The sequence below is a fragment of the Saccharomyces cerevisiae genome, chromosome XVI (genome assembly GCF_000146045.2).
Source record: "Saccharomyces cerevisiae S288C chromosome XVI, complete sequence".
Taxonomy (NCBI): domain Eukaryota; kingdom Fungi; phylum Ascomycota; class Saccharomycetes; order Saccharomycetales; family Saccharomycetaceae; genus Saccharomyces; species Saccharomyces cerevisiae.
In genome coordinates, this window is record NC_001148.4 from 90,410 (window position 1) to 114,445 (window position 24,036).

Sequence of the window (24,036 nt, forward strand, 5' to 3'; positions counted from 1 at the left end):
GCATTACTTAACACATCTTATTTTTATCTACTGAAGATATCGCCAAATTACAGCACATGCTAAAAAGAAGATGTTTAGGGTCCTTTACATAACTATACGTTAAATTATTTTTGCTGCTGAAAATAAGGAAAATAAAAACAAAGATAAAAATAGAAAGAATGGGAAAATTTAGTAACAGCTTTTGCCCAATATGCTCAAAACCGAGTTATCTATTACAAAGCGTTCCTTTTATAGAAAAAACTGACAATCAAATGTAGTAATTGGCTATTGTTAACAACAACGTTGGAATGGAATAATTTCCACGTCTCGATTTTTGGTTCAACTTGAGTCTTTATCAAGTCTTTAAATGAGAAAGAATCGACATCATCCGAGTATCGTTTATCGGGCCCTTTTCTTTTGTCAATCATTTGAATACCGAATCTAGAACCATCCGATGTGGAAATTTTGAATATTATATCTGGGAATTTAGGACCGCTCGAACCAAAGACTTTTACAGTCAGTTCAGCTAGTTTTTCACCCCTGATGGTTTTAAGCACTCCTCTTTCATACAACTGCTTTGTGTTCCATTTAAACTTCATTCCCTGCAATTCAGAACGTTCTCTTCCTTGAACTTTTTTTACTGCATTCTTAAAATTTCCAAATTTACTTTTGTGCACCGGCGAAAAATCCTTGGCTTTCTGGAAGTCTTTTATCGTATGATCAACATGTTTTTTAAGCCTTGATAATTCTATATCTAAGCTGTGGTTCATTTCCGAAATTTTTGTGAGTGTTTCCTTTGTGATGTAAATTTCCTGGGTTACATAATCAATGGCATAGTTGGGATTTTTAATAGTGTTCGCAATATCGTTTAAGAAATTTTGTAACTTATTATCAGAAGAGCAAAAAGTCCCCGTACTTTCTAGTTCATGTATTTTTTTCAAAGTAACATTTTTGAGTGTGAAGTATTTCAATGGTTTCAGCTTCTGTATCATTGGATCATCCCTGATTTTAGGATTTTGCTCCAGAAAATTTGCAAAATTTGGTTCATCTTGAGGTAGAATTGTACTAATTGAAAGGTCATACAAATTGGTATCTACATCCTCAATTTGCATCATGTACACAAATGCCCTTTTAACTTGGTCGTAGATTTTTCTCATCTTGTCATCACTAACGAGGAATCGATATGCAGATGCATCCAATTCCAAGGTAACACGTCCTGATCTTGGAAAGGATGAATTGTCCAAGTTCTTTTCCAAAATATCATGCAAAATATCTGCTTCCGGAAATTCATTTAAATACTCTTCAAATTTACCACTGATTTCCAGAACCTTTTCAGTTAACAATTCCAATTTGGGGCTTGGCGATACCATATCCAAATAAATCAATCTATCTCCCTCTTGTTCATACTCTGGATCTACTAACACATTATAAAGGACATCTTTGATATGAGGCTTTATTTCGTTAGCGTACTGGTTCAATGGATCCAAAAAGCCATCAAAATTTTTGATTTCAAAAACAGTCGCCAAGGATTTCATTAGAATGTCAATTTTTTGGTTATTTTTTTGAACGTTGCTGTCTTTGTATCCGTAATATTCCCGGTTGACCAAATATTCAGACACAAAAACGTTCACTAGAATACTTGATATGGCCCTTAAAGAGTCAATCTCCTCAATATTCTTATCTGCCGCGTAGCAGAAGATTTTAGTGCAGAGGTACCTGATTTCAACGGGAATAGTGTGAACCTTTCTGGTATAAATTTCAGCGACCATTTCAATCGCGTGCCATAGGCACCTTAAATTGTCAATGAACTTATTCTTGGTACTCGCATCATCCACAGGCGAACAATGCTGAGGAGAGCTAAAGCCGTGTATTTCTTGATAAATTTTGTATGGATCACTTTCAAAATCCACTACTGGATCTGACAAGTAATCCAAAACTGGGACTATTATAGAGAAGAATTCTGGAGACTCTCTTCTCAAAAAATCTTGAAGAATGGTTTGCCAAAATTGTGATCGGTTGTCAAGAAAGCTTTCAATACTCGGTGCTTCATTAATCGCATTTTGTAACATTTCACAAACAAACCTTGTGAAATAGGATCTCTCTCTGTCGTTCATCCTTTGATTCACTGTTCCAAATGTCATATAAACATTCTTTGCAACAAATTCTGGCTCTTTCAAATACAGCAATTTCCAATAAGAGGGATCAACTTGCAACATATAGAACAGTTTTTCATACTTTTGATATTTAGACTTCGGAATCGTAGAATCGGAAATACCGAGTTCATGATCTTTATCTTTTAATAGTCCAAACTTATCCAATACTCCGTTAATATTTAGTTGTTGTCTTATGCTCTTCAGTAATCGTTCCTTCTTCATATTTTCGGAATCAAGAGAGGCTTGGCAACTCTCCAACTGGTTTTGGACCTCTTCAATGGTTGCTGTTCCATTGAGCAAATGAACGAATTTTTTGACAGCCCAAAGACTTGGATTTGGACAGTCTAGAAGTTCCAAATATGCCGATCTTTGCAGACTTTTCCTAATCCAGCTTTGAATCATAATAACCGACCTTACGTTTCTCTTGTAAAAACTCGACTTTTGGTCCAAGCTTTCACGTACTAAAGCGCCTCTAGAAAATGCTTGAAATAATGCTAAATTATTATACTCCACAATGTCATCGACTAAGTCTAATGTGTAGCGGACTAGAATACCTCTAACCAAACCCTGGAGGTCGTGCACAGTTTCACTGAGATTATTTTCGGGCGCAAACAGTGACTGTACCTTATGTCTTACAGCGTTTCCGCGTATACAGGCTGATAATTGAATAATATTACAGTTTTCTTTTCCAAGTGAATATATTATTGATGCTAGGCACGAACGCGTAAATATTCCTCTAATCAAGCTTTGCAATTTTGAGATATTTTCCTTATGTACATCATGTACAGCACTTAATATCGCGTCCTCTGAACACCTCACAACGTTACCTCTGATGATTGCCGAAAACTTCATAATACTTTCTCGCTCATCGTTCAACTTTGTATTGAGGGACATCACCTTCTTTCTCACATAAGAAGCACGCATATAAGACTGCAATTTTGTCAGAGGATAATGTGATATCTCAATATCATTTAATTTTGTGTTAACGGTTGTCTTCAACAATTTTGAACGACAATATGCTTGCAAAAGTTCGACAGTACACGAAAACCTTGAGAGTGTAAATTTCAATTTATCGTATTTATATCGAATTCTGCTTCCCTTAATTCGCGATTGAATCGCCTCGACATGAGGAACGTCAATCTTTGCTCTTCTTATTGGCAAATACATTGATGACAATACTCTAAATTTATTTCCTCTTAGGCATGCTTGAAACCTTAGTATGTCCTGTTCAAAAAGGTTCAGTAACCTTTTTTGAATGTATAGGTTAAAACGGGTATTAACTCCTCGACAAATATTTTGCAGTTGAACTACCTTCTCTAAAAATTGTTCCTCTGTCATCCTTTCTCTTCTCATGGGAGAATAATGAGAAGGTGAGTATTTGAACGTCTGGTAATAATTCAAATCTTCCTCTCTTGCACGACTCCTTCTCGTATAAAATTCTGTATCATATGTCAAGTATTTCGAGATGGTAGGAGAATAGTACGACAGACTTTTGTTTTTTATTGGGCTATATTCTAAAGATGGTGTAGGGCCCAGAAGACTCGGCTCAATGGGTGTGAATTTCCTCTTCTCAACAACGACATCCAAATTTGACATTTTTGGAGCTTCATTATAAGGTGAAGGTGTATTAGAAAAATCGGAGCAATTAGCATCTGTTATATTCTTTCTTGGGGTAATTAAAATTTCTTCCACCGGTATATTCGGCCTTTCAAATTTATTAAAGTCTTTTATCAATCCGCTTCTTTTTTCTTTTGGTTCCTCAGGGGAAGCTGGTGCAGTATTGATATTAGTTCCTAAGGACTTGAAGTCTCTAATTCTAGGCCATGCTTTTTTACAAGCTGCGATTTCTTCTTTGGTAAAACTTATTTGGCCCGATACATTTGTTAAAGCGGGCGTTTTGCCTGGCCATTTCTTATTAATCATTGATATAAGAATATGCAGGGTTTCGAAAACCTGAGGGATATTCTTCTTGTTATAGAGATCTTGCAATTCAAATCTAAAAGAGTCCGGAACACCGACATGTTCTACCAAACCAAAAAAGGCATTAATGTTCTGAGTGTGTTTAAATTGTAGTTTATCACCTGCAGGAAATATAACCGTTGTCAAATCTGGATTTATCCTCTGGGTTAGCTTGGCCAAAAAAACACCATTCCTAAGTGAGTCTCCAACACATAACTCTATTTCTGATGGTAGTGCTTCCTCAATAACAGCTTCAATCCATATTTTGACTTCTGATACTCTGCATAAAAACTCATAGTACCTCAGTTCTATTTTCGAATAATTACTTAAGTCTACGGTATATTTTCCTACGAGTTTGTTAGGAAGGGATGGCTTCAGCTTTGATACGGAACTTTCTACTTTTTTTGACAAAATTGTCGCAGAACTGTTGCTAGCTGACGTCTTAGTCTTTAAATGACTTGGCGACGCTATGTTTAACGAAGAGTTGATTTTGGAACTTGACTGCGGTCTCAGAGGTGGAGTCACATTGGTGCCTAGGTTTTCAACATAACGATTTAGATAAGAATTATTATTGCCTGGTTTCGAAGGAGAGCCTGAATATGCTGTCATTGTTTTTGCACCACCTTGTTACATATAATTGAACTGGTGCAATAAGTTTTTCAAAAAAATAATCTATGTTTTGGCCAACTACTTTCTTATTTTCAATAAAAAGCTGTTGTTTTCTGATGTCAATAACAGGGTTTCTTAATTTCAAGATGGAAGAATTTGTAATGTTTACACTTTCCTCTTTTAGGATATGCTATTAATGGCATGCTTAAATCACTATATACGAAATAAACAATTTTAGCGATGCGTAGCTCAATATAAAGCGCTATAAGTAAGCGCGAAACAACTGCATTGTATCCTTGTTACAAATATCAAAATCTTCAAATGCAAAGGCAGAATTGTCCTCAGTTTCTTCGCTTTGGAAGGGGTTAGAGAAATCTTGTATAATTAGGTGGTCCCGAGTGCTTGCGTTGAAAATGCATTTGTGACAATTTTCTATGATTACCACTTGTTTGCAATCGATACTTGGCGAGAGTTTCTCTATCAAAATTTTGCAATTTTTCAAGTCACGTAAACGGATTTGGAAATCCTTGTCGGAAGGAGACCGTAGAAAAATTATAGAATCCGTACAATCAGTTATGAAAATACTCCCTGTTTGAAAGAAAATCCTTTGTAAGTTTATGACACATTTAGTAATATTGCGAAAGCACAAAGAACCAGAAAGGGCACTATTGCCACTATAATCTGTTGTTGATGTAACAGTACAAAACTCTAAATTTTCAAAAGCTGAATCACCCTTCTCCAAGACATAATGCTTTTTCAAAGTAGTGGTATACGCCGGCGCATTCGCAAGCTCCGTACGTTCAACATTCTTATGAACGGCTGATGATGAATTTTTCTGTTTGAAGGAGAATAGTCGTTTTTTGCCCTTTGACTCAGATAATTTTGCATTAATAGATTTTAATACATTTTCTATATCATTGGAGAAGTGTTCTTTTTCATAAGATGTCAAAGAATGTGACAGAGTATTCAGCTCACTTCGAAGACTTATGGTCTTCTTCTGCAAGGTCTTATAGTCACTCGTCTCTGAGAGTTCTCGTTCGAGCTCTACACAAAAAAATAGTATACGAAAATATGCAATGTTAATTAGTTGGACGCATAATGAAAGCAGATGAGTTTCAACATACCCTTTATCTTCGCAGTAAAGTCCATTTATGCTTAAGCTATTTCAGTTATATTCTTAAGTATATTTCACGATTTCAGATTCTTCGCGTTTTGTATGACACACTAGACGCGTCGGAATAGTGAAAACTCTAAAAAAATACATTGTAATGTTTTACCCAGTTATTTCCATGCAGATGCCCTATTTACATACTTATTTATTCATTCGAATACCTATACGTTATATTATGTTTTGTTTATAACCTATTCAAGGCCATGATGTTCTACCTAATCTACCTCTTCCATTTCGGTGTCAGCTGGAACCTCTTCAACCGGAGCTGCGGTGGATGCTTCTGGAGCAGTCTCTGTTTCTTCATCCTCATCAATGTTCAAACCCAAAGAGATCAATCTGTTAATTCTTGATGCAAAGGAAGTTGGTTCGTCCAAACTGAAGCCGGAAGTCAACAAAGCAGTTTCATATAATAACTTAGTCAAGTCCTTGACAGTCTTGTCTTGAGCACCACCTTCGTCAACTCTCTTTTTCAATTCCTTGATAATTGGAGATTTTGGAGAAATTTCGAAAGTCTTCTTGGAAGACATGTAGGAGGACATGGAAGAGTCTCTCAAGGCTTGAGCCTTCATGATTCTTTCCATGTTAGCAGACCAACCAAATTGACCAGTTCTGATAGCAGCTGGGGCATCCAACAATTTGTAAGAAACAACAACTTTCTCCACTTGGTCACCCAAAATTTCTTTCAAGGCCTTGGTCAATGGTTCATATTCTTTGATCTCCTTCTCTCTTTCAGCTTTTTCTTCGTCAGTTTCTTCCAATTCGAAATCTTTAGTAATGTCAACCAAAGTTTTACCTTCGAATTCCTTCAATTGAGTGAAGGCGTATTCATCAATTGGGTCGGTCAAGAACAAAACCTCGAAGTTTTTAGCCTTCAAGGCATCCAAAAATGGAGACTTTTCGACAGCCTTTAGAGATTCACCAGTGATGTAGTAGATGTTCTTTTGGTGTTCTGGCATTCTGGTAACGTAATCAGTTAAGGAAGTCAACTCATCTACGGACTTGGTAGAGTTGTAACGTAACAACTTAGCCAAAGCAGCCCTGTTTTGGGTATCTTCATGTACACCCAACTTGATATTTTTGGAGAAAGCCGAGTAGAACTTTTCAAATTGTTCAGAGTCTTCAGCAATTTCGTTGAAGGCTTCAATCAACTTTTTGACAATGTTCTTTCTAATAACCTTCATGATCTTATTTTGTTGTAACATTTCTCTGGACAAATTCAATGGTAAATCCTCAGAGTCAACAACACCCTTGACGAAAGATAACCACTCTGGAATCAAGTCTTCAGCTTCATCAGTGATGAAAACACGACGAACGTACAACTTGATATTATTCTTCTTCTTTTTACTCTCAAACAAGTCGAATGGTGCTCTCTTTGGAATGAATAAGATAGCTCTAAATTCCAATTGACCTTCAACGGAGAAATGCTTAACGTACAATGGGTCTTCCCAGTCGTTTGAAATAGACTTATAGAAAGCATTGTATTCTTCTTGAGTGATATCAGATGGGTTTCTAGTCCACAAAGGCTTAGTCTTGTTTAGTTCTTCTATCTCTTGAACTTCTTCTTTAACTTTTTTCGTCTTTGGCTTCTTTTCCTCTTCTTCATCGACTTCTTCCAATTTTGGTTTCTTGTCGTCTTCATCCTTCTTTTCCTCATCCTTCTTTTCCTCGTCTTTCTTTTCTTCTTCTGGAATTGGAACTTCCTTTTCAACTTCCTTGGTGACGACTAATTGGATTGGGTAGGCCACGAACTCAGAATGTCTCTTGATAACTTCCTTTATTCTCTTTTCTTCCAAGTACTCCAATTGGTCATCTTTCAAGAATAACCTCAAGATGGTACCCCTACCAATTCTTTCATTAACTTCGTCTAGAGTAACAGTGAAAGAACCACCAGCGTTGGATTCCCAGATGTATTGTTCGTCGTCGTTGCTCTTTGAAATAACCTGAACTCTGTCGGCAACTAAGAATAAAGAGTAAAAACCAACACCGAATTGACCAATCATGGATACATCGGCACCAGCAGATAGAGCTTCCATGAAGGCTTTGGTACCAGACTTGGCAATGGTACCCAAGTTATTAATCAATTCAGCCTTGGTCATACCAATACCAGAATCTCTGATTTCCAAAACTTTTTGCTCTGGCTTTGGAGTGATTCTAATAAAGAGATCTGGTTCTGTTTCCAATTGCTTTGGATCAGACAAAGATTTGTATCTAATTTTATCCAACGCATCCGAGGCATTAGATATCAGTTCTCTCAAGAAAATTTCCTTGTTAGAATAGACGGTGTTGATGATCAAACTCATCAACTGAGTAATTTCAGCTTGAAATTCAAAAGTTTCACTAGCCATATCTTTGCGTGTTTGTTTGTGCTTTTGTTTATAGGACTCTATTTTCTATCAGGTATGATTTCTTGAACTCTAATACAGCGGGAAGAAATGAGGAGGTCACAGATGTTAAGAATTGAAGGGATAAGCTGCATATTTATATGTTTTAGGGGGTGGCGGAAGGACCTGGTTGGTATTAAGATGAGAATTAACCGCTCATAAAACCATGCGCGTGTTTTTCTTCCACGGCGTTCTAGAAAAAAAAGAAAAATTCAAAAAGTTCTGCGAAACTCGAAAGAACCAGAATTGTTCGAACAATATGTGACAAGCGTATGAGTTAATAATCCGATTAAGCTTTATTCCTGTTCTTTTTTACGTGTATGTAAAACTGGTTTATGGATTACTGTGTTGAGAGAGGGGGGGTGACACCCTCCGGAATGTGATATATCACACGCTTGCACGTTGGTTCATATCGTAACCACGAAGAATACAAATACGCACACGCAAGCTAAGTTATATTTTAAAATATTCTGTCATCAAGCTTCCAAATACTTCTAACCATCTCTTATTCTCCTCTTAGTAGCCATTCTTTGCCACGAGGAATAAAAAGTCCCGCGCCACTAATTACAGGAAAAGAAAAATAGGACAATTCCATTTGATGTCACCGTGGTAATATCACCATGAACGATGATATGAAATTTTCATAGAATAAGAAGGAAAAGTAATAAAAGAAAAAGAGAATCTGAGAAAAAATCGATGAGTTAATTATCATTTGTGTAAAACAAAAACGAATTGTAATACGATAGGCAAAATTGTTCGCGCTCTATCTCAAAGAAAGTAATTATTTCCAAATAGAAAAAAAAAATCTACATATACGCAGATATGGGCCTACACAGTGAACCGTTAGATCAAGAGGACCAAGACACCATAATACTCGATGCAAGAGCTGGCGATTTGGATTCTCTGAAAGATATATTTACAACTTTAGTCAGTCCCGAGTTACTTTCGACTTGTAAGGAAAGTGAATCTGATTCTACGGCTTTACATATGGCTGCTGCCAACGGTCATATAGAGACCGTTCGGTATATACTGGAGACGGTTTCTCGCGCAAATAGTGCCGAAGACTTGAAAGCTTTTGTTAATGAGGTGAACAAAACAGGCAACACGGCTTTACATTGGGCGTCGTTGAATGGCAAATTAGACGTGGTCAAGCTACTGTGTGATGAATATGAGGCAGACCCCTTTATTAGAAACAAATTCGGCCACGATGCTATCTTTGAGGCCGAGAACAGCGGGAAGGAAGAAGTGGAAACATACTTTTTGAAGAAGTATGATGTCGAACCTGAAGATGATGAAGAAGACACACAAACTGAGGGCAAGAATTCGGTCCAAATCACAAAGGGTACAGAAATTGAACAAGTCACCAAGGAAGCCACCGAGGCTTTAAGAGAAGAAACCGAGAAACTGAATATAAATAAAGACTAAAGTAAAGAGCTTGTTTTCTTCGTGGAATAAAAGCCGTAATATCCATTGAGCATGATATTTTATTTCTTGGTACCGGAGAAGATAAAAGGATGGAACCAGCAGAAATGCATTAATAAATACAAAAAATTTAGAAAAGAGTTACAGTAATAATGTATATTTCTCTCACAAACTAAGTAACCGCTTCAAAAGCGTATATTTTGAATGCATTGAACTTTCCATTTCATTACCCGCAGAGCCGGAGTCCTCATCAACGACGGAGTGAAAAATTTTGTAATTGCGAGAAAAAGTGAAATTGATGGAAAAAAAGAAAAAGAAAGTAGAAGAAGACATTATAAGAGAGACTAGGAAACTTCTTGCACATCAACCGAAAAGCGCCTAGGCAACCAGTCATATAATAAGCACGCACGAGATGTCCTCCGATTTAGCTGCTGAGTTAGGATTCGACCCTGCACTAAAGAAGAAAAAGAAGACTAAGAAGGTGATCCCAGATGATTTTGATGCTGCCGTAAACGGCAAAGAAAATGGTTCAGGAGATGATTTATTTGCCGGATTAAAAAAGAAAAAGAAGAAGTCCAAGAGCGTTTCTGCCGATGCTGAAGCTGAAAAAGAGCCTACTGACGACATAGCAGAAGCCTTGGGTGAACTATCCTTGAAGAAGAAAAAGAAAAAGACAAAGGACAGCAGTGTAGACGCGTTTGAGAAAGAACTAGCTAAAGCTGGTCTAGATAATGTGGATGCTGAAAGCAAAGAAGGCACTCCAAGTGCTAATTCCAGCATTCAACAAGAAGTTGGCCTACCTTATTCAGAGTTATTATCTAGATTTTTCAATATTCTAAGAACTAACAATCCAGAACTTGCTGGTGATAGAAGTGGTCCAAAGTTCAGAATTCCTCCTCCTGTTTGTTTGCGTGATGGTAAGAAGACTATTTTCTCGAATATCCAAGATATCGCCGAAAAATTGCATAGATCTCCGGAACATTTGATTCAATATCTCTTCGCAGAATTAGGTACGTCCGGTTCTGTTGACGGTCAGAAAAGATTAGTCATTAAGGGTAAGTTTCAATCCAAACAAATGGAGAATGTCTTAAGAAGATACATTTTGGAGTATGTCACTTGTAAAACTTGTAAGAGTATTAACACCGAATTGAAGAGAGAACAGTCAAACAGACTGTTCTTTATGGTCTGTAAAAGTTGTGGTTCTACCAGATCCGTCTCTTCTATTAAAACCGGTTTCCAAGCTACCGTTGGTAAGAGAAGGAGAATGTGATGTTGGTGCTTTACCTGTTAGCATATATATAATAAATACGGATTTCGTTTATCTTGTGTATTTTATTCGTTTCATTAGATATTTAATGTTTAAATGAAGAAAAACTTAAAGTAAAAATTTTCATTCACAAAATAAATCTAAACAGCGGTAGGTAATCTTCATTGATCAGAGTGAACACATTGCATGGAGCCAGCCAATCATCGTGTCCTGTTTACTTCCCAAGGACAGGAAAAAGCTTTGAGAAGCAAAACCGATCAAGTGTCTAAATCTTGTAAAAGATTTAATAATTGGCTGGTAGTAGGCCTTTGTATAGGATCCACTTGAATGCATTTCTTGATTACACTCAAAAGCCCCTCAGAAAATCTGGAATTTCTCGGGAAACTGTACTTACCAGTGTTTATAGCGTAGGTTAAAGAAGCTCCATGTATCTGCTCTTCTCGCTCAAAGGGGGAGATACCGAACATTAAAGTATAGAACGTACAACCCAAAGACCAAATATCAACCTTAGAGCTCAAAACCTGATTTAATTTCAAGTTCAGAAGTTCTGGTGGAGTATATGGCAACGTACAATTGTCATTGACCCATTCTTGTAGTTCGCTGAGTTGATGTCTGTTTTCAATTGTTATATCAGCTTGAGAGCAGGAGCCGAGGTCACCAATTACTGGTAAACCGTCTGAAGAGAACAAAATGTTTGAAGGTGTAATATCGCGATGTGCATATGCTATTGAACCTGCTGAGTTGGAGGAAAGCATGTCCATCTCTAAGGGGGTGTCTTCTAGGAGCATCGCCGTTTCATCGCTATAAGTCATAGAAACCGCATCGACATTTACTCTGGAAGTAGCGTTATCTTGTCTTGACGCAGGATCATGTAAACAAAGTAAACCTCTTGTAACTCCAAGCATTATCCTTACGCATTCTGCCTCTGATACAAAGGTGCCCTCGAGTAACCTCCGATTAATAGAGTCTTGTAAACTCCCTAATGAATAATAGGGTAGTACTATGTAAATTGTTTTTGACCCATCTTTTTCCTGCATTACTTGTGAGTCGATACTTTTTATAACATAAGGACTTTGAAACCGTTTGTAATTTTCAATTTCTCGCATACCATTGGATATACTTTCCACACTAGGACAAATAATCTTCTTTAGTGCGTATAATTCTGGTGTTGCGATGCCGTTGTCTATAATCAGAGAATTCTTTGACAGTTGTACCAAATACACAAAGGACATTCCACCTTCTCCAAGTAGTCGTTGAATCCTATATCGTTTATCATTTACCCTAATAGTAGCATCGGAAAATCCGCGACAGCAGCACAAGTTCTGGAACAATTCCAATACAATAGAAATCATTGATCGGATAAGATGGTACAATCGTTATTTTATCCCTAGTCAGTCGCTGAGATTACAGGCTCTTTTTGTCTACTCTCTGTTTCGTCTTTTTGGAGAAAGTATGGTTCAACATCTTACAAAACCAGATACCGAAAATGTCCCTAACTCGGTGTCATAAGACAGGACTTATCAAAACAGAAAGGATCTTGCAAAAAAGAAAAAGAGCAAATTATGTAAACTTTGGGGGTCAACACAGTTGTATCAGTCGTATTGGTTAGACCCAATATAGCGGTTTTCTTTACTTCTTTGTTTCTACACTTATTAAAGTCTATTTAACTCCCTTTCACGTGATCAGTTTGAAAGAAACGTGAAAATTATTTTTTTCAGCGAACTTTTTGAAGGTTTTCAATAGAAGATGAAAGCTAAATGAAGACTGTACATTCACACGGGAAACGAGAGAAAGAAGTTCAGTTAGTTGAAGCCAGCAATACTACTTTCTCTAGCAGTCTAGCACAAGTTACTTTGAAAGGAAATAAAAAAAATTGTCAGCATGTCGATTCAAACTAGTGATCCAAATGAAACATCAGATTTAAAGTCGTTATCTTTAATTGCTGCCCACTCCCATATTACAGGTTTAGGTCTAGATGAAAACTTGCAACCACGTCCCACATCCGAAGGTATGGTTGGGCAATTGCAAGCCCGTCGTGCTGCTGGTGTGATATTGAAAATGGTTCAAAATGGCACCATAGCAGGTAGGGCTGTTTTGGTAGCGGGCCCCCCTTCAACTGGTAAGACCGCTCTTGCCATGGGTGTTTCCCAGTCTCTGGGTAAAGATGTACCATTCACTGCTATTGCGGGCTCAGAAATCTTTTCTTTAGAATTGAGTAAAACTGAAGCACTAACTCAAGCTTTTAGGAAATCCATCGGTATCAAAATCAAGGAGGAGACAGAATTGATTGAAGGTGAAGTCGTGGAAATTCAAATTGATAGATCTATTACTGGTGGACACAAACAAGGAAAATTGACTATTAAAACTACCGATATGGAAACAATTTATGAATTAGGCAATAAAATGATTGATGGCCTAACTAAAGAAAAGGTATTGGCTGGCGATGTTATTTCTATTGATAAAGCTAGTGGGAAGATTACCAAGCTAGGCAGATCCTTTGCTAGATCTAGGGATTATGATGCCATGGGTGCTGATACCAGATTTGTTCAATGTCCGGAAGGCGAACTGCAAAAAAGGAAAACAGTGGTTCACACGGTGTCACTGCATGAAATTGATGTTATTAATTCAAGAACACAAGGATTTTTGGCATTATTTACTGGTGACACCGGTGAAATTAGGTCAGAGGTAAGAGACCAGATAAACACAAAAGTGGCAGAATGGAAAGAAGAAGGTAAAGCAGAAATTGTTCCTGGTGTATTATTTATCGACGAAGTCCACATGTTGGATATAGAATGTTTTTCCTTTATAAATAGGGCTTTGGAAGATGAGTTTGCCCCAATCGTCATGATGGCTACAAATAGAGGAGTTTCCAAAACCAGAGGGACTAATTACAAATCTCCACATGGGTTACCTCTCGATCTTTTGGATAGGTCAATTATTATTACAACTAAAAGTTATAATGAGCAGGAGATTAAGACAATTTTATCTATAAGAGCACAAGAGGAGGAAGTTGAACTGTCATCCGATGCCTTAGATCTATTGACCAAAACAGGTGTGGAAACTAGTTTGCGTTACAGCAGTAATTTAATCTCTGTTGCTCAGCAAATTGCAATGAAGAGAAAAAACAACACTGTTGAAGTGGAAGATGTCAAAAGGGCTTATTTGCTATTTTTGGACAGCGCTAGATCTGTTAAGTATGTTCAAGAGAACGAGTCACAATATATTGATGATCAGGGCAACGTTCAAATATCCATTGCTAAATCAGCAGACCCTGATGCCATGGATACTACGGAATAAGCATTTTGTACTTTAAGGCAGAAATTGCATCAAATATATATGTATAAATAAAAATTTTATGTTTGCGTGATTGTTGGTGATAAGAAGTAAAAAAGTACACCTAAAATAGGCAGCAGTTGGCCAGCACGTTCAGAACCCCGTATGATATACCTTCTTTCGAATAATTATCGATTATCAAATGTATAGATAGCAGTATTATAATATATACTATATTCTATACATATATGAAGGGGGTTGGTGCGTGTATATGAGAAAAAATTTTTTTATTGTAATTATTTTTTTTTTTTAAACTTTTGACTCATTCAGAGCCTCTAGTGTTCAAAATCAAAGCTACAATCATACCATATAACCCTAAAACTTCAGAGAAAATTAGAATCAAAACGATACCGACAAAAAGCCTTGGTTGGTGCATATACTTTCTAACACCAACGTCACCGACCATACCAATGGCGTAGCCACTACTCAAACAGGCAAATCCCACACAGAGCCCACAACTCAAGTGCATGAACCCATTGAAGAGAGTATAGTCTTCGGTAGGAGATAAATTACCTGCAATTAAAACGGCCACAACAAGCCCATAAATGGCTAAGATACCACTCATAACCACAGGAATCAAAGACTTCATGATCAATTCCGGCTTGAAAGTACCTATACCGGCGATACCAATACCTGACTTAGCTGTACCAATGGCAGCTCCCAAACAGGAAAGCACCATGGCAGCTGCACAACCTGCGAACCCGAAAAAGGGAGCGTACAATGGAGCATATATGTTACTTGCGAGTTGCGTTGACATGTTTACAGAGAATAATAGAATGGACCCTTTCCTCCTCCGACTCTTGCTTTGCTATATTTATTTTTTTTTTTCTTACGAGTAAAGAAGAAAATATTAGGTTATCTATGTTCCTTTTTCTAACTAATCACTCTTTCACTAAAGAATATTTCTTAGCAAAAATATGCGTACCTGCGTACCGGGTAAAAAGTCGCATTGTCCAAGTGCTGCTGCTTTTACGCAAAAGAACACATCTAACCGAAGAGGAATAAGCAGACCTGAACAATACCAAATAAAGAAGTTACTTCTTCTTTATCACCATTTTGACAGGTTTCTACATTTTTTTTTCCGTAGAGGGAAAACATATAAAAGCAGTCCAGTAATTGCTTGCTTTTTGAAATGGCTCTTTAAGCCTGAAAGCACAAGACGATTAGTGATATAGATAATATATACACAGATACACATGTACGTACATAAGTACTGATTTAGGCTGCAACCTTTTACCTGGCTCAACTGACACGAATATTTTGTTATCAGCCAAAATAAACGTTCATGATATATAGTGAGAAAAAAAGATCGATGGGACGACTCGCGGCCATTCCTTGTGCGTGCAGGAATCAAGAAAATAAACAAACCGGTACAGTACAATAAGCAGGCTGAGTAGGCGGAAAAAGTTTTATTCAGACGTGTACCGGAGCCTAAATCCTTTCTTACCCATAGCAACCACACTAAATATATTATTGTAACACGAGAAGATGTCACAAGGTCAGTCCAAAAAACTGGACGTAACTGTTGAGCAGCTTCGAAGTATATACCACCAGTTTCATGATATCTTGGAAGAAAAAACTGATTTGCATCTACCGAAGAAAGAATACGACGATGACGCTGTTAGGAGAGAGGTTCAGATACAGTTACAAGAATTTCTTTTGAGCGCTATGACGATGGCTTCGAAGTCACTAGAAGTTGTCAACGCCGACACGGTAGGAAAGACGGTAAAGCAATTGATCATGGAATCACAAGAGAAGTACATGGAGCCCTTTGACCTTGACCTGAATGAGCAAGTTAGAAAGATGTACCAAGAGTGGGAAGACGAAACCGTTAAGGTGGCCCAGTTGAGGCAAACGGGGCCTGCAAAAATCAACGAAGTTTACAACAACTCAAAGGATGAGTATTTGGCACAATTGGATGGGAGAATCGGCGTTCTTCAAGCTAGAATGATGCAGCAACAATCTGCTGACCATGATGATAGTACCGACGATGCCGATGATCACATCAACTGGGAGCACATCAAGCAGGATTACGTTGCCTCACTCAATGAATTGTATCAAACACAGCAAGACCTACCCAAGGTAAGATATAACGTTGAAAAGGTCAAGCGCTTAATGGACTTCCTGGAGGAGGATTGAATAAATAACATATAAGACAGTCAACCTCGTGGTAAATGATAACTATATTCTGGGGCTTTATTCATTTTTTTACACTTTTTTATCTTTGTACGAAGAGCTGAAAATAAAAAAGTATAGAGCCAGCCTTTTCCCACACACTAACGACAAAAGACGATATGCAGGCTGTGCGCATGGGGGAGAATCCAGTTTTTGCCCGTTAAAGAGAAAAAATTAGTGTCTGTGAAACGCGAATACAAAAAAAGAAAAGTAGCAGGATCTTACTTCTCGTAAAGACGTCAAGAACCAAATCAAGTCAAATCGTGGAAGTTACAAGGGGAAAGACCAATAACTTTTAGTAAAGAACAAAGAAAGGTCTATCTCACGCAGTGACGGTCTTTGCGGTAAATCTGTGTATACTTGAAAGAAAACCCTTTTACAATTAAAAAAGGCAATTAAAAATAGAAACAAATCAAATGAGTTATAATAATCCGTACCAGTTGGAAACCCCTTTTGAAGAGTCATACGAGTTGGACGAAGGTTCGAGCGCTATCGGTGCTGAAGGCCACGATTTCGTGGGCTTCATGAATAAGATCAGTCAAATCAATCGCGATCTCGATAAGTACGACCATACCATCAACCAGGTCGATTCTTTGCATAAGAGGCTACTGACCGAAGTTAATGAGGAGCAAGCAAGTCACTTAAGGCACTCCCTGGACAACTTCGTCGCACAAGCCACGGACTTGCAGTTCAAACTGAAAAATGAGATTAAAAGTGCCCAAAGGGATGGGATACATGACACCAACAAGCAAGCTCAGGCGGAAAACTCCAGACAAAGATTTTTGAAGCTTATCCAGGACTACAGAATTGTGGATTCCAACTACAAGGAGGAGAATAAAGAGCAAGCCAAGAGGCAGTATATGATCATTCAACCAGAGGCCACCGAAGATGAAGTTGAAGCAGCCATAAGCGATGTAGGGGGCCAGCAGATCTTCTCACAAGCATTGTTGAATGCTAACAGACGTGGGGAAGCCAAGACTGCTCTTGCGGAAGTCCAGGCAAGGCACCAAGAGTTATTGAAACTAGAAAAATCCATGGCAGAACTTACTCAATTGTTTAATGACATGGAAGAACTGGTAATAGAACAACAAGAAAACGTAGACGTCATCGACAAGAACGTTGAAGACGCTCAACTCGACGTAGAACAGGGTGTCGGTCATACCGATAAAGCCGTCAAGAGTGCCAGAAAAGCAAGAAAGAACAAGATTAGATGTTGGTTGATTGTATTCGCCATCATTGTAGTCGTTGTTGTTGTCGTTGTTGTCCCAGCCGTTGTCAAAACGCGTTAATTCCAACTATTTTCTATATTTCTATTCTATCCGAACTCCCCTTTTGTATATCAATATATCTTAATACTTTCGCCTATTCTTTACTATATTTCCTAAATTTTCTCTGGTCTGCAGGCCAAAAACAACAACTTACTACTGAATCATGGACGTGTATTTAGTTTAGCCAAGCAATATTTAAATATCACTCTTCCTAAAAATACATTGGGCATTACCCGCAAACTAACCCATCGCTTAGCAAAATCCAACCATTTTTTTTTTATCTCCCGCGTTTTCACATGCTACCTCATTCGCCTCGTAACGTTACGACCGAAATCTCACTAAGGCACGGTTTGTTGGGCAGTTTACAGATGTTGGATAACCAGTTGTTTCTAAACGGTTATGCCTCATATATAACTTGTTAACTGAAGGTTACACAAGACCACATCACCACTGTCGTGCTTTTCTAATAACCGCTATATTAGACGTTTAAAGGGCTACAGCAACACCAATTGAAATACCATCATTATGAAGCCGGAAGTTGAGCAAGAATTAGCTCATATTTTGCTAACTGAATTGTTAGCTTATCAATTTGCCTCTCCTGTGAGATGGATTGAAACTCAAGATGTTTTTTTGAAGGATTTTAACACTGAAAGGGTTGTTGAAATCGGTCCTTCTCCAACTTTGGCTGGGATGGCTCAAAGAACCTTGAAGAATAAATACGAATCTTACGATGCTGCTCTGTCTTTACATAGAGAAATCTTATGCTATTCGAAGGATGCCAAAGAGATTTATTATACCCCAGATCCATCCGAACTAGCTGCAAAGGAAGAGCCCGCTAAGGAAGAAGCTCCTGCTCCAACTCCAGCTGCTAGTGCTCCTGCTCCTGCAGCAGCAGCCCCAGCTCCCGTCGCGGCAGCAGCCCCAGCTGCAGCAGCTGCTGAGATTGCCGATGAACCTGTCAAGGCTTCCCTATTGTTGCACGTTTTGGTTGCTCACAAGTTGAAGAAGTCGTTAGATTCCATTCCAATGTCCAAGACAATCAAAGACTTGGTCGGTGGTAAATCTACAGTCCAAAATGAAATTTTGGGTGATTTAGGTAAAGAATTTGGTACTACTCCTGAAAAACCAGAAGAAACTCCATTAGAAGAATTGGCAGAAACTTTCCAAGATACCTTCTCTGGAGCATTGGGTAAGCAATCTTCCTCGTTATTATCAAGATTAATCTCATCTAAGATGCCTGGTGGGTTTACTATTACTGTCGCTAGAAAATACTTACAAACTCGCTGGGGACTACCATCTGGTAGACAAGATGGTGTCCTTTTGGTAGCTTTATCTAACGAGCCTGCTGCTCGTCTAGGTTCTGAAGCTGATGCCAAGGCTTTCTTGGACTCCATGGCTCAAAAATACGCTTCCATTGTTGGTGTTGACTTATCATCAGCTGCTAGCGCTAGTGGTGCTGCCGGTGCAGGTGCTGCTGCCGGTGCAGCTATGATCGATGCTGGCGCTCTGGAAGAAATAACCAAAGACCACAAGGTTTTGGCGCGTCAACAACTGCAAGTATTGGCTCGTTATCTAAAAATGGACTTGGATAACGGTGAAAGAAAGTTCTTGAAAGAAAAGGACACTGTTGCTGAACTTCAAGCTCAGTTGGATTACTTGAATGCCGAATTAGGTGAATTCTTTGTTAACGGTGTTGCTACTTCTTTCTCTAGAAAAAAGGCCAGAACCTTCGATTCTTCCTGGAACTGGGCTAAACAATCTTTATTATCATTATACTTTGAGATAATTCATGGTGTCTTGAAAAACGTTGATAGAGAGGTTGTTAGTGAAGCTATCAATATCATGAACAGATCTAACGATGCTTTGATTAAATTCATGGAATACCATATCTCTAACACTGATGAAACAAAAGGTGAAAACTATCAATTGGTTAAAACTCTTGGTGAGCAGTTGATTGAAAACTGTAAACAAGTTTTGGATGTTGATCCAGTTTACAAAGATGTTGCTAAGCCTACCGGTCCAAAAACTGCTATTGACAAGAACGGTAACATTACATACTCAGAAGAGCCAAGAGAAAAGGTTAGGAAATTATCTCAATACGTACAAGAAATGGCCCTTGGTGGTCCAATCACCAAAGAATCTCAACCTACTATTGAAGAGGATTTGACTCGTGTTTACAAGGCAATCAGTGCTCAAGCTGATAAACAAGATATTTCCAGCTCCACCAGGGTTGAATTTGAAAAACTATATAGTGATTTGATGAAGTTCTTGGAAAGCTCCAAAGAAATCGATCCTTCTCAAACAACCCAATTGGCCGGTATGGATGTTGAGGATGCTTTGGACAAAGATTCCACCAAAGAAGTTGCTTCTTTGCCAAACAAATCTACCATTTCTAAGACGGTATCTTCAACTATTCCAAGAGAAACTATTCCGTTCTTACATTTGAGAAAGAAGACTCCTGCCGGAGATTGGAAATATGACCGCCAATTGTCTTCTCTTTTCTTAGATGGTTTAGAAAAGGCTGCCTTCAACGGTGTCACCTTCAAGGACAAATACGTCTTGATCACTGGTGCTGGTAAGGGTTCTATTGGTGCTGAAGTCTTGCAAGGTTTGTTACAAGGTGGTGCTAAGGTTGTTGTTACCACCTCTCGTTTCTCTAAGCAAGTTACAGACTACTACCAATCCATTTACGCCAAATATGGTGCTAAGGGTTCTACTTTGATTGTTGTTCCATTCAACCAAGGTTCTAAGCAAGACGTTGAAGCTTTGATTGAATTTATCTACGACACTGAAAAGAATGGTGGTTTAGGTTGGGATCTAGATGCTATTATTCCATTCGCGGCCATTCCAGAACAAGGTATTGAATTAGAACATATTGATTCTAAGTCTGAATTTGCTCATAGAATCATGTTGACCAATATCTTAAGAATGATGGGTTGTGTCAAGAAGCAAAAATCTGCAAGAGGTATTGAAACAAGACCAGCTCAAGTCATTCTACCAATGTCTCCAAACCATGGTACTTTCGGTGGTGATGGTATGTATTCAGAATCCAAGTTGTCTTTGGAAACTTTGTTCAACAGATGGCACTCTGAATCCTGGGCCAATCAATTAACCGTTTGCGGTGCTATTATTGGTTGGACTAGAGGTACTGGTTTAATGAGCGCTAATAACATCATTGCTGAAGGCATTGAAAAGATGGGTGTTCGTACTTTCTCTCAAAAGGAAATGGCTTTCAACTTATTGGGTCTATTGACTCCAGAAGTCGTAGAATTGTGCCAAAAATCACCTGTTATGGCTGACTTGAATGGTGGTTTGCAATTTGTTCCTGAATTGAAGGAATTCACTGCTAAATTGCGTAAAGAGTTGGTTGAAACTTCTGAAGTTAGAAAGGCAGTTTCCATCGAAACTGCTTTGGAGCATAAGGTTGTCAATGGCAATAGCGCTGATGCTGCATATGCTCAAGTCGAAATTCAACCAAGAGCTAACATTCAACTGGACTTCCCAGAATTGAAACCATACAAACAGGTTAAACAAATTGCTCCCGCTGAGCTTGAAGGTTTGTTGGATTTGGAAAGAGTTATTGTAGTTACCGGTTTTGCTGAAGTCGGCCCATGGGGTTCGGCCAGAACAAGATGGGAAATGGAAGCTTTTGGTGAATTTTCGTTGGAAGGTTGCGTTGAAATGGCCTGGATTATGGGCTTCATTTCATACCATAACGGTAATTTGAAGGGTCGTCCATACACTGGTTGGGTTGATTCCAAAACAAAAGAACCAGTTGATGACAAGGACGTTAAGGCCAAGTATGAAACATCAATCCTAGAACACAGTGGTATCAGATTGATCGAACCAGAGTTATTCAATGGTTACAACCCAGAAAAGAAGGAAATGATTCAAGAAGTCATTGTCGAAGAAGACTTGGAACCATTTGAGGCTTCGAAGGAAACTGCCGAACAATTTAAACACCAACATGGTGACAAAGTGGATATCTTCGAAATCCCAGAAACAGGAGAGTACTCTGTTAAGTTACTAAAGGGTGCCACTTTATACATTCCAAAGGCTTTGAGATTTGACCGTTTGGTTGCAGGTCAAATTCCAACTGGTTGGAATGCTAAGACTTATGGTATCTCTGATGATATCATTTCTCAGGTTGACCCAATCACATTATTCGTTTTGGTCTCTGTTGTGGAAGCATTTATTGCATCTGGTATCACCGACCCATACGAAATGTACAAATACGTACATGTTTCTGAGGTTGGTAACTGTTCTGGTTCTGGTATGGGTGGTGTTTCTGCCTTACGTGGTATGTTTAAGGACCGTTTCAAGGATGAGCCTGTCCAAAATGATATTTTACAAGAATCATTTATCAACACCATGTCCGCTTGGGTTAATATGTTGTTGATTTCCTCATCTGGTCCAATCAAGACACCTGTTGGTGCCTGTGCCACATCCGTGGAATCTGTTGACATTGGTGTAGAAACCATCTTGTCTGGTAAGGCTAGAATCTGTATTGTCGGTGGTTACGATGATTTCCAAGAAGAAGGCTCCTTTGAGTTCGGTAACATGAAGGCCACTTCCAACACTTTGGAAGAATTTGAACATGGTCGTACCCCAGCGGAAATGTCCAGACCTGCCACCACTACCCGTAACGGTTTTATGGAAGCTCAAGGTGCTGGTATTCAAATCATCATGCAAGCTGATTTAGCTTTGAAGATGGGTGTGCCAATTTACGGTATTGTTGCCATGGCTGCTACCGCCACCGATAAGATTGGTAGATCTGTGCCAGCTCCAGGTAAGGGTATTTTAACCACTGCTCGTGAACACCACTCCAGTGTTAAGTATGCTTCACCAAACTTGAACATGAAGTACAGAAAGCGCCAATTGGTTACTCGTGAAGCTCAGATTAAAGATTGGGTAGAAAACGAATTGGAAGCTTTGAAGTTGGAGGCCGAAGAAATTCCAAGCGAAGACCAAAACGAGTTCTTACTTGAACGTACCAGAGAAATCCACAACGAAGCTGAAAGTCAATTGAGAGCTGCACAACAACAATGGGGTAACGACTTCTACAAGAGGGACCCACGTATTGCTCCATTGAGAGGAGCACTGGCTACTTACGGTTTAACTATTGATGACTTGGGTGTCGCTTCATTCCACGGTACATCCACAAAGGCTAATGACAAGAACGAATCTGCCACAATTAATGAAATGATGAAGCATTTGGGTAGATCTGAAGGTAATCCCGTCATTGGTGTTTTCCAAAAGTTCTTGACTGGTCATCCAAAGGGTGCTGCTGGTGCATGGATGATGAATGGTGCTTTGCAAATTCTAAACAGTGGTATTATTCCAGGTAACCGTAACGCTGATAACGTGGATAAGATCTTGGAGCAATTTGAATACGTCTTGTACCCATCCAAGACTTTAAAGACCGACGGTGTCAGAGCCGTGTCCATCACTTCTTTCGGTTTTGGTCAAAAGGGTGGTCAAGCTATTGTGGTTCATCCAGACTACTTATACGGTGCTATCACTGAAGACAGATACAACGAGTATGTCGCCAAGGTTAGTGCCAGAGAGAAAAGTGCCTACAAATTCTTCCATAATGGTATGATCTACAACAAGTTGTTCGTAAGTAAAGAGCATGCTCCATACACTGATGAATTGGAAGAGGATGTTTACTTGGACCCATTAGCCCGTGTATCTAAGGATAAGAAATCAGGCTCCTTGACTTTCAACTCTAAAAACATCCAAAGCAAGGACAGTTACATCAATGCTAACACCATTGAAACTGCCAAGATGATTGAAAACATGACCAAGGAGAAAGTCTCTAACGGTGGCGTCGGTGTAGATGTTGAATTAATCACTAGCATCAACGTTGAAAATGATACTTTTATCGAGCGCAATTTCACCCCGCAAGAAATAGAGTACTGCAGCGCGCAGCCTAGTGTGCAAAGCTCTTTCGCTGGGACATGGTCCGCCAAAGAGGCTGTTTTCAAGTCCTTAGGCGTCAAGTCCTTAGGCGGTGGTGCTGCATTGAAAGACATCGAAATCGTACGCGTTAACAAAAACGCTCCAGCCGTTGAACTGCACGGTAACGCCAAAAAGGCTGCCGAAGAAGCTGGTGTTACCGATGTGAAGGTATCTATTTCTCACGATGACCTCCAAGCTGTCGCGGTCGCCGTTTCTACTAAGAAATAGAGAGAGCACTACGTAGTCCCTCTTTTAATATGTAACGTGTCGCTTCTATTTATCAGACATAATAGTAATTACTTTGTTATTTTTCTATCGTTTCCTTACTTTAGCCTCTGATTTCGATCTGGCCTAATCA

General features: G+C 38.8%; 11 protein-coding genes across 11 annotated transcripts; 6 read left to right on the forward strand and 5 right to left on the reverse strand.

The window, feature by feature from the left end:
* Window positions 1-212: 212 nt before the first annotated feature.
* IQG1 (Iqg1p) lies at window positions 213-4,700 on the reverse strand (the record flags this gene model as incomplete). The annotated part of the gene is made up of 1 exon (NM_001184056.1): window positions 213-4,700. The coding sequence occupies one exon, from the start codon at window positions 4,698-4,700 to the stop codon at window positions 213-215; it is 4,488 nt and encodes a 1,495-aa protein (NP_015082.1).
* A 262-nt stretch (window positions 4,701-4,962) lies between these two features.
* Window positions 4,963-5,849, reverse strand: CIN2 (GTPase-activating protein CIN2; the record flags this gene model as incomplete). The annotated part of the gene is made up of 2 exons (NM_001184055.1): window positions 4,963-5,744; window positions 5,825-5,849. The coding sequence occupies 2 exons, from the start codon at window positions 5,847-5,849 to the stop codon at window positions 4,963-4,965; spliced, it is 807 nt and encodes a 268-aa protein (NP_015083.1).
* A 237-nt stretch (window positions 5,850-6,086) lies between these two features.
* Window positions 6,087-8,216, reverse strand: HSP82 (Hsp90 family chaperone HSP82; the record flags this gene model as incomplete). The annotated part of the gene is made up of 1 exon (NM_001184054.1): window positions 6,087-8,216. The coding sequence occupies one exon, from the start codon at window positions 8,214-8,216 to the stop codon at window positions 6,087-6,089; it is 2,130 nt and encodes a 709-aa protein (NP_015084.1).
* An 858-nt stretch (window positions 8,217-9,074) lies between these two features.
* Window positions 9,075-9,677, forward strand: YAR1 (Yar1p; the record flags this gene model as incomplete). Its single annotated transcript, NM_001184053.1, has 1 exon — window positions 9,075-9,677. One exon carries the CDS (start codon window positions 9,075-9,077, stop codon window positions 9,675-9,677), a length of 603 nt encoding a protein of 200 aa, NP_015085.1.
* A 409-nt stretch (window positions 9,678-10,086) lies between these two features.
* SUI3 (translation initiation factor eIF2 subunit beta) lies at window positions 10,087-10,944 on the forward strand (the record flags this gene model as incomplete). The annotated part of the gene is made up of 1 exon (NM_001184051.1): window positions 10,087-10,944. One exon carries the CDS (start codon window positions 10,087-10,089, stop codon window positions 10,942-10,944), a length of 858 nt encoding a protein of 285 aa, NP_015087.1.
* A 254-nt stretch (window positions 10,945-11,198) lies between these two features.
* Window positions 11,199-12,293, reverse strand: ENV7 (putative serine/threonine protein kinase ENV7; the record flags this gene model as incomplete). Its single annotated transcript, NM_001184050.1, has 1 exon — window positions 11,199-12,293. One exon carries the CDS (start codon window positions 12,291-12,293, stop codon window positions 11,199-11,201), a length of 1,095 nt encoding a protein of 364 aa, NP_015088.1.
* A 529-nt stretch (window positions 12,294-12,822) lies between these two features.
* RVB2 (RuvB family ATP-dependent DNA helicase reptin) lies at window positions 12,823-14,238 on the forward strand (the record flags this gene model as incomplete). Its single annotated transcript, NM_001184049.1, has 1 exon — window positions 12,823-14,238. One exon carries the CDS (start codon window positions 12,823-12,825, stop codon window positions 14,236-14,238), a length of 1,416 nt encoding a protein of 471 aa, NP_015089.1.
* A 298-nt stretch (window positions 14,239-14,536) lies between these two features.
* On the reverse strand, window positions 14,537-15,031 carry VMA11 (H(+)-transporting V0 sector ATPase subunit c'; the record flags this gene model as incomplete). The annotated part of the gene is made up of 1 exon (NM_001184048.1): window positions 14,537-15,031. The coding sequence occupies one exon, from the start codon at window positions 15,029-15,031 to the stop codon at window positions 14,537-14,539; it is 495 nt and encodes a 164-aa protein (NP_015090.1).
* A 731-nt stretch (window positions 15,032-15,762) lies between these two features.
* NSL1 (MIND complex subunit NSL1) lies at window positions 15,763-16,413 on the forward strand (the record flags this gene model as incomplete). Its single annotated transcript, NM_001184047.1, has 1 exon — window positions 15,763-16,413. One exon carries the CDS (start codon window positions 15,763-15,765, stop codon window positions 16,411-16,413), a length of 651 nt encoding a protein of 216 aa, NP_015091.1.
* Window positions 16,414-16,865: 452 nt separating this feature from the next.
* On the forward strand, window positions 16,866-17,738 carry SSO1 (syntaxin; the record flags this gene model as incomplete). The annotated part of the gene is made up of 1 exon (NM_001184046.1): window positions 16,866-17,738. The coding sequence occupies one exon, from the start codon at window positions 16,866-16,868 to the stop codon at window positions 17,736-17,738; it is 873 nt and encodes a 290-aa protein (NP_015092.1).
* A 504-nt stretch (window positions 17,739-18,242) lies between these two features.
* On the forward strand, window positions 18,243-23,906 carry FAS2 (trifunctional fatty acid synthase subunit FAS2; the record flags this gene model as incomplete). The annotated part of the gene is made up of 1 exon (NM_001184045.1): window positions 18,243-23,906. The coding sequence occupies one exon, from the start codon at window positions 18,243-18,245 to the stop codon at window positions 23,904-23,906; it is 5,664 nt and encodes a 1,887-aa protein (NP_015093.1).
* Between the last annotated feature and the right edge of the window lie 130 nt (window positions 23,907-24,036).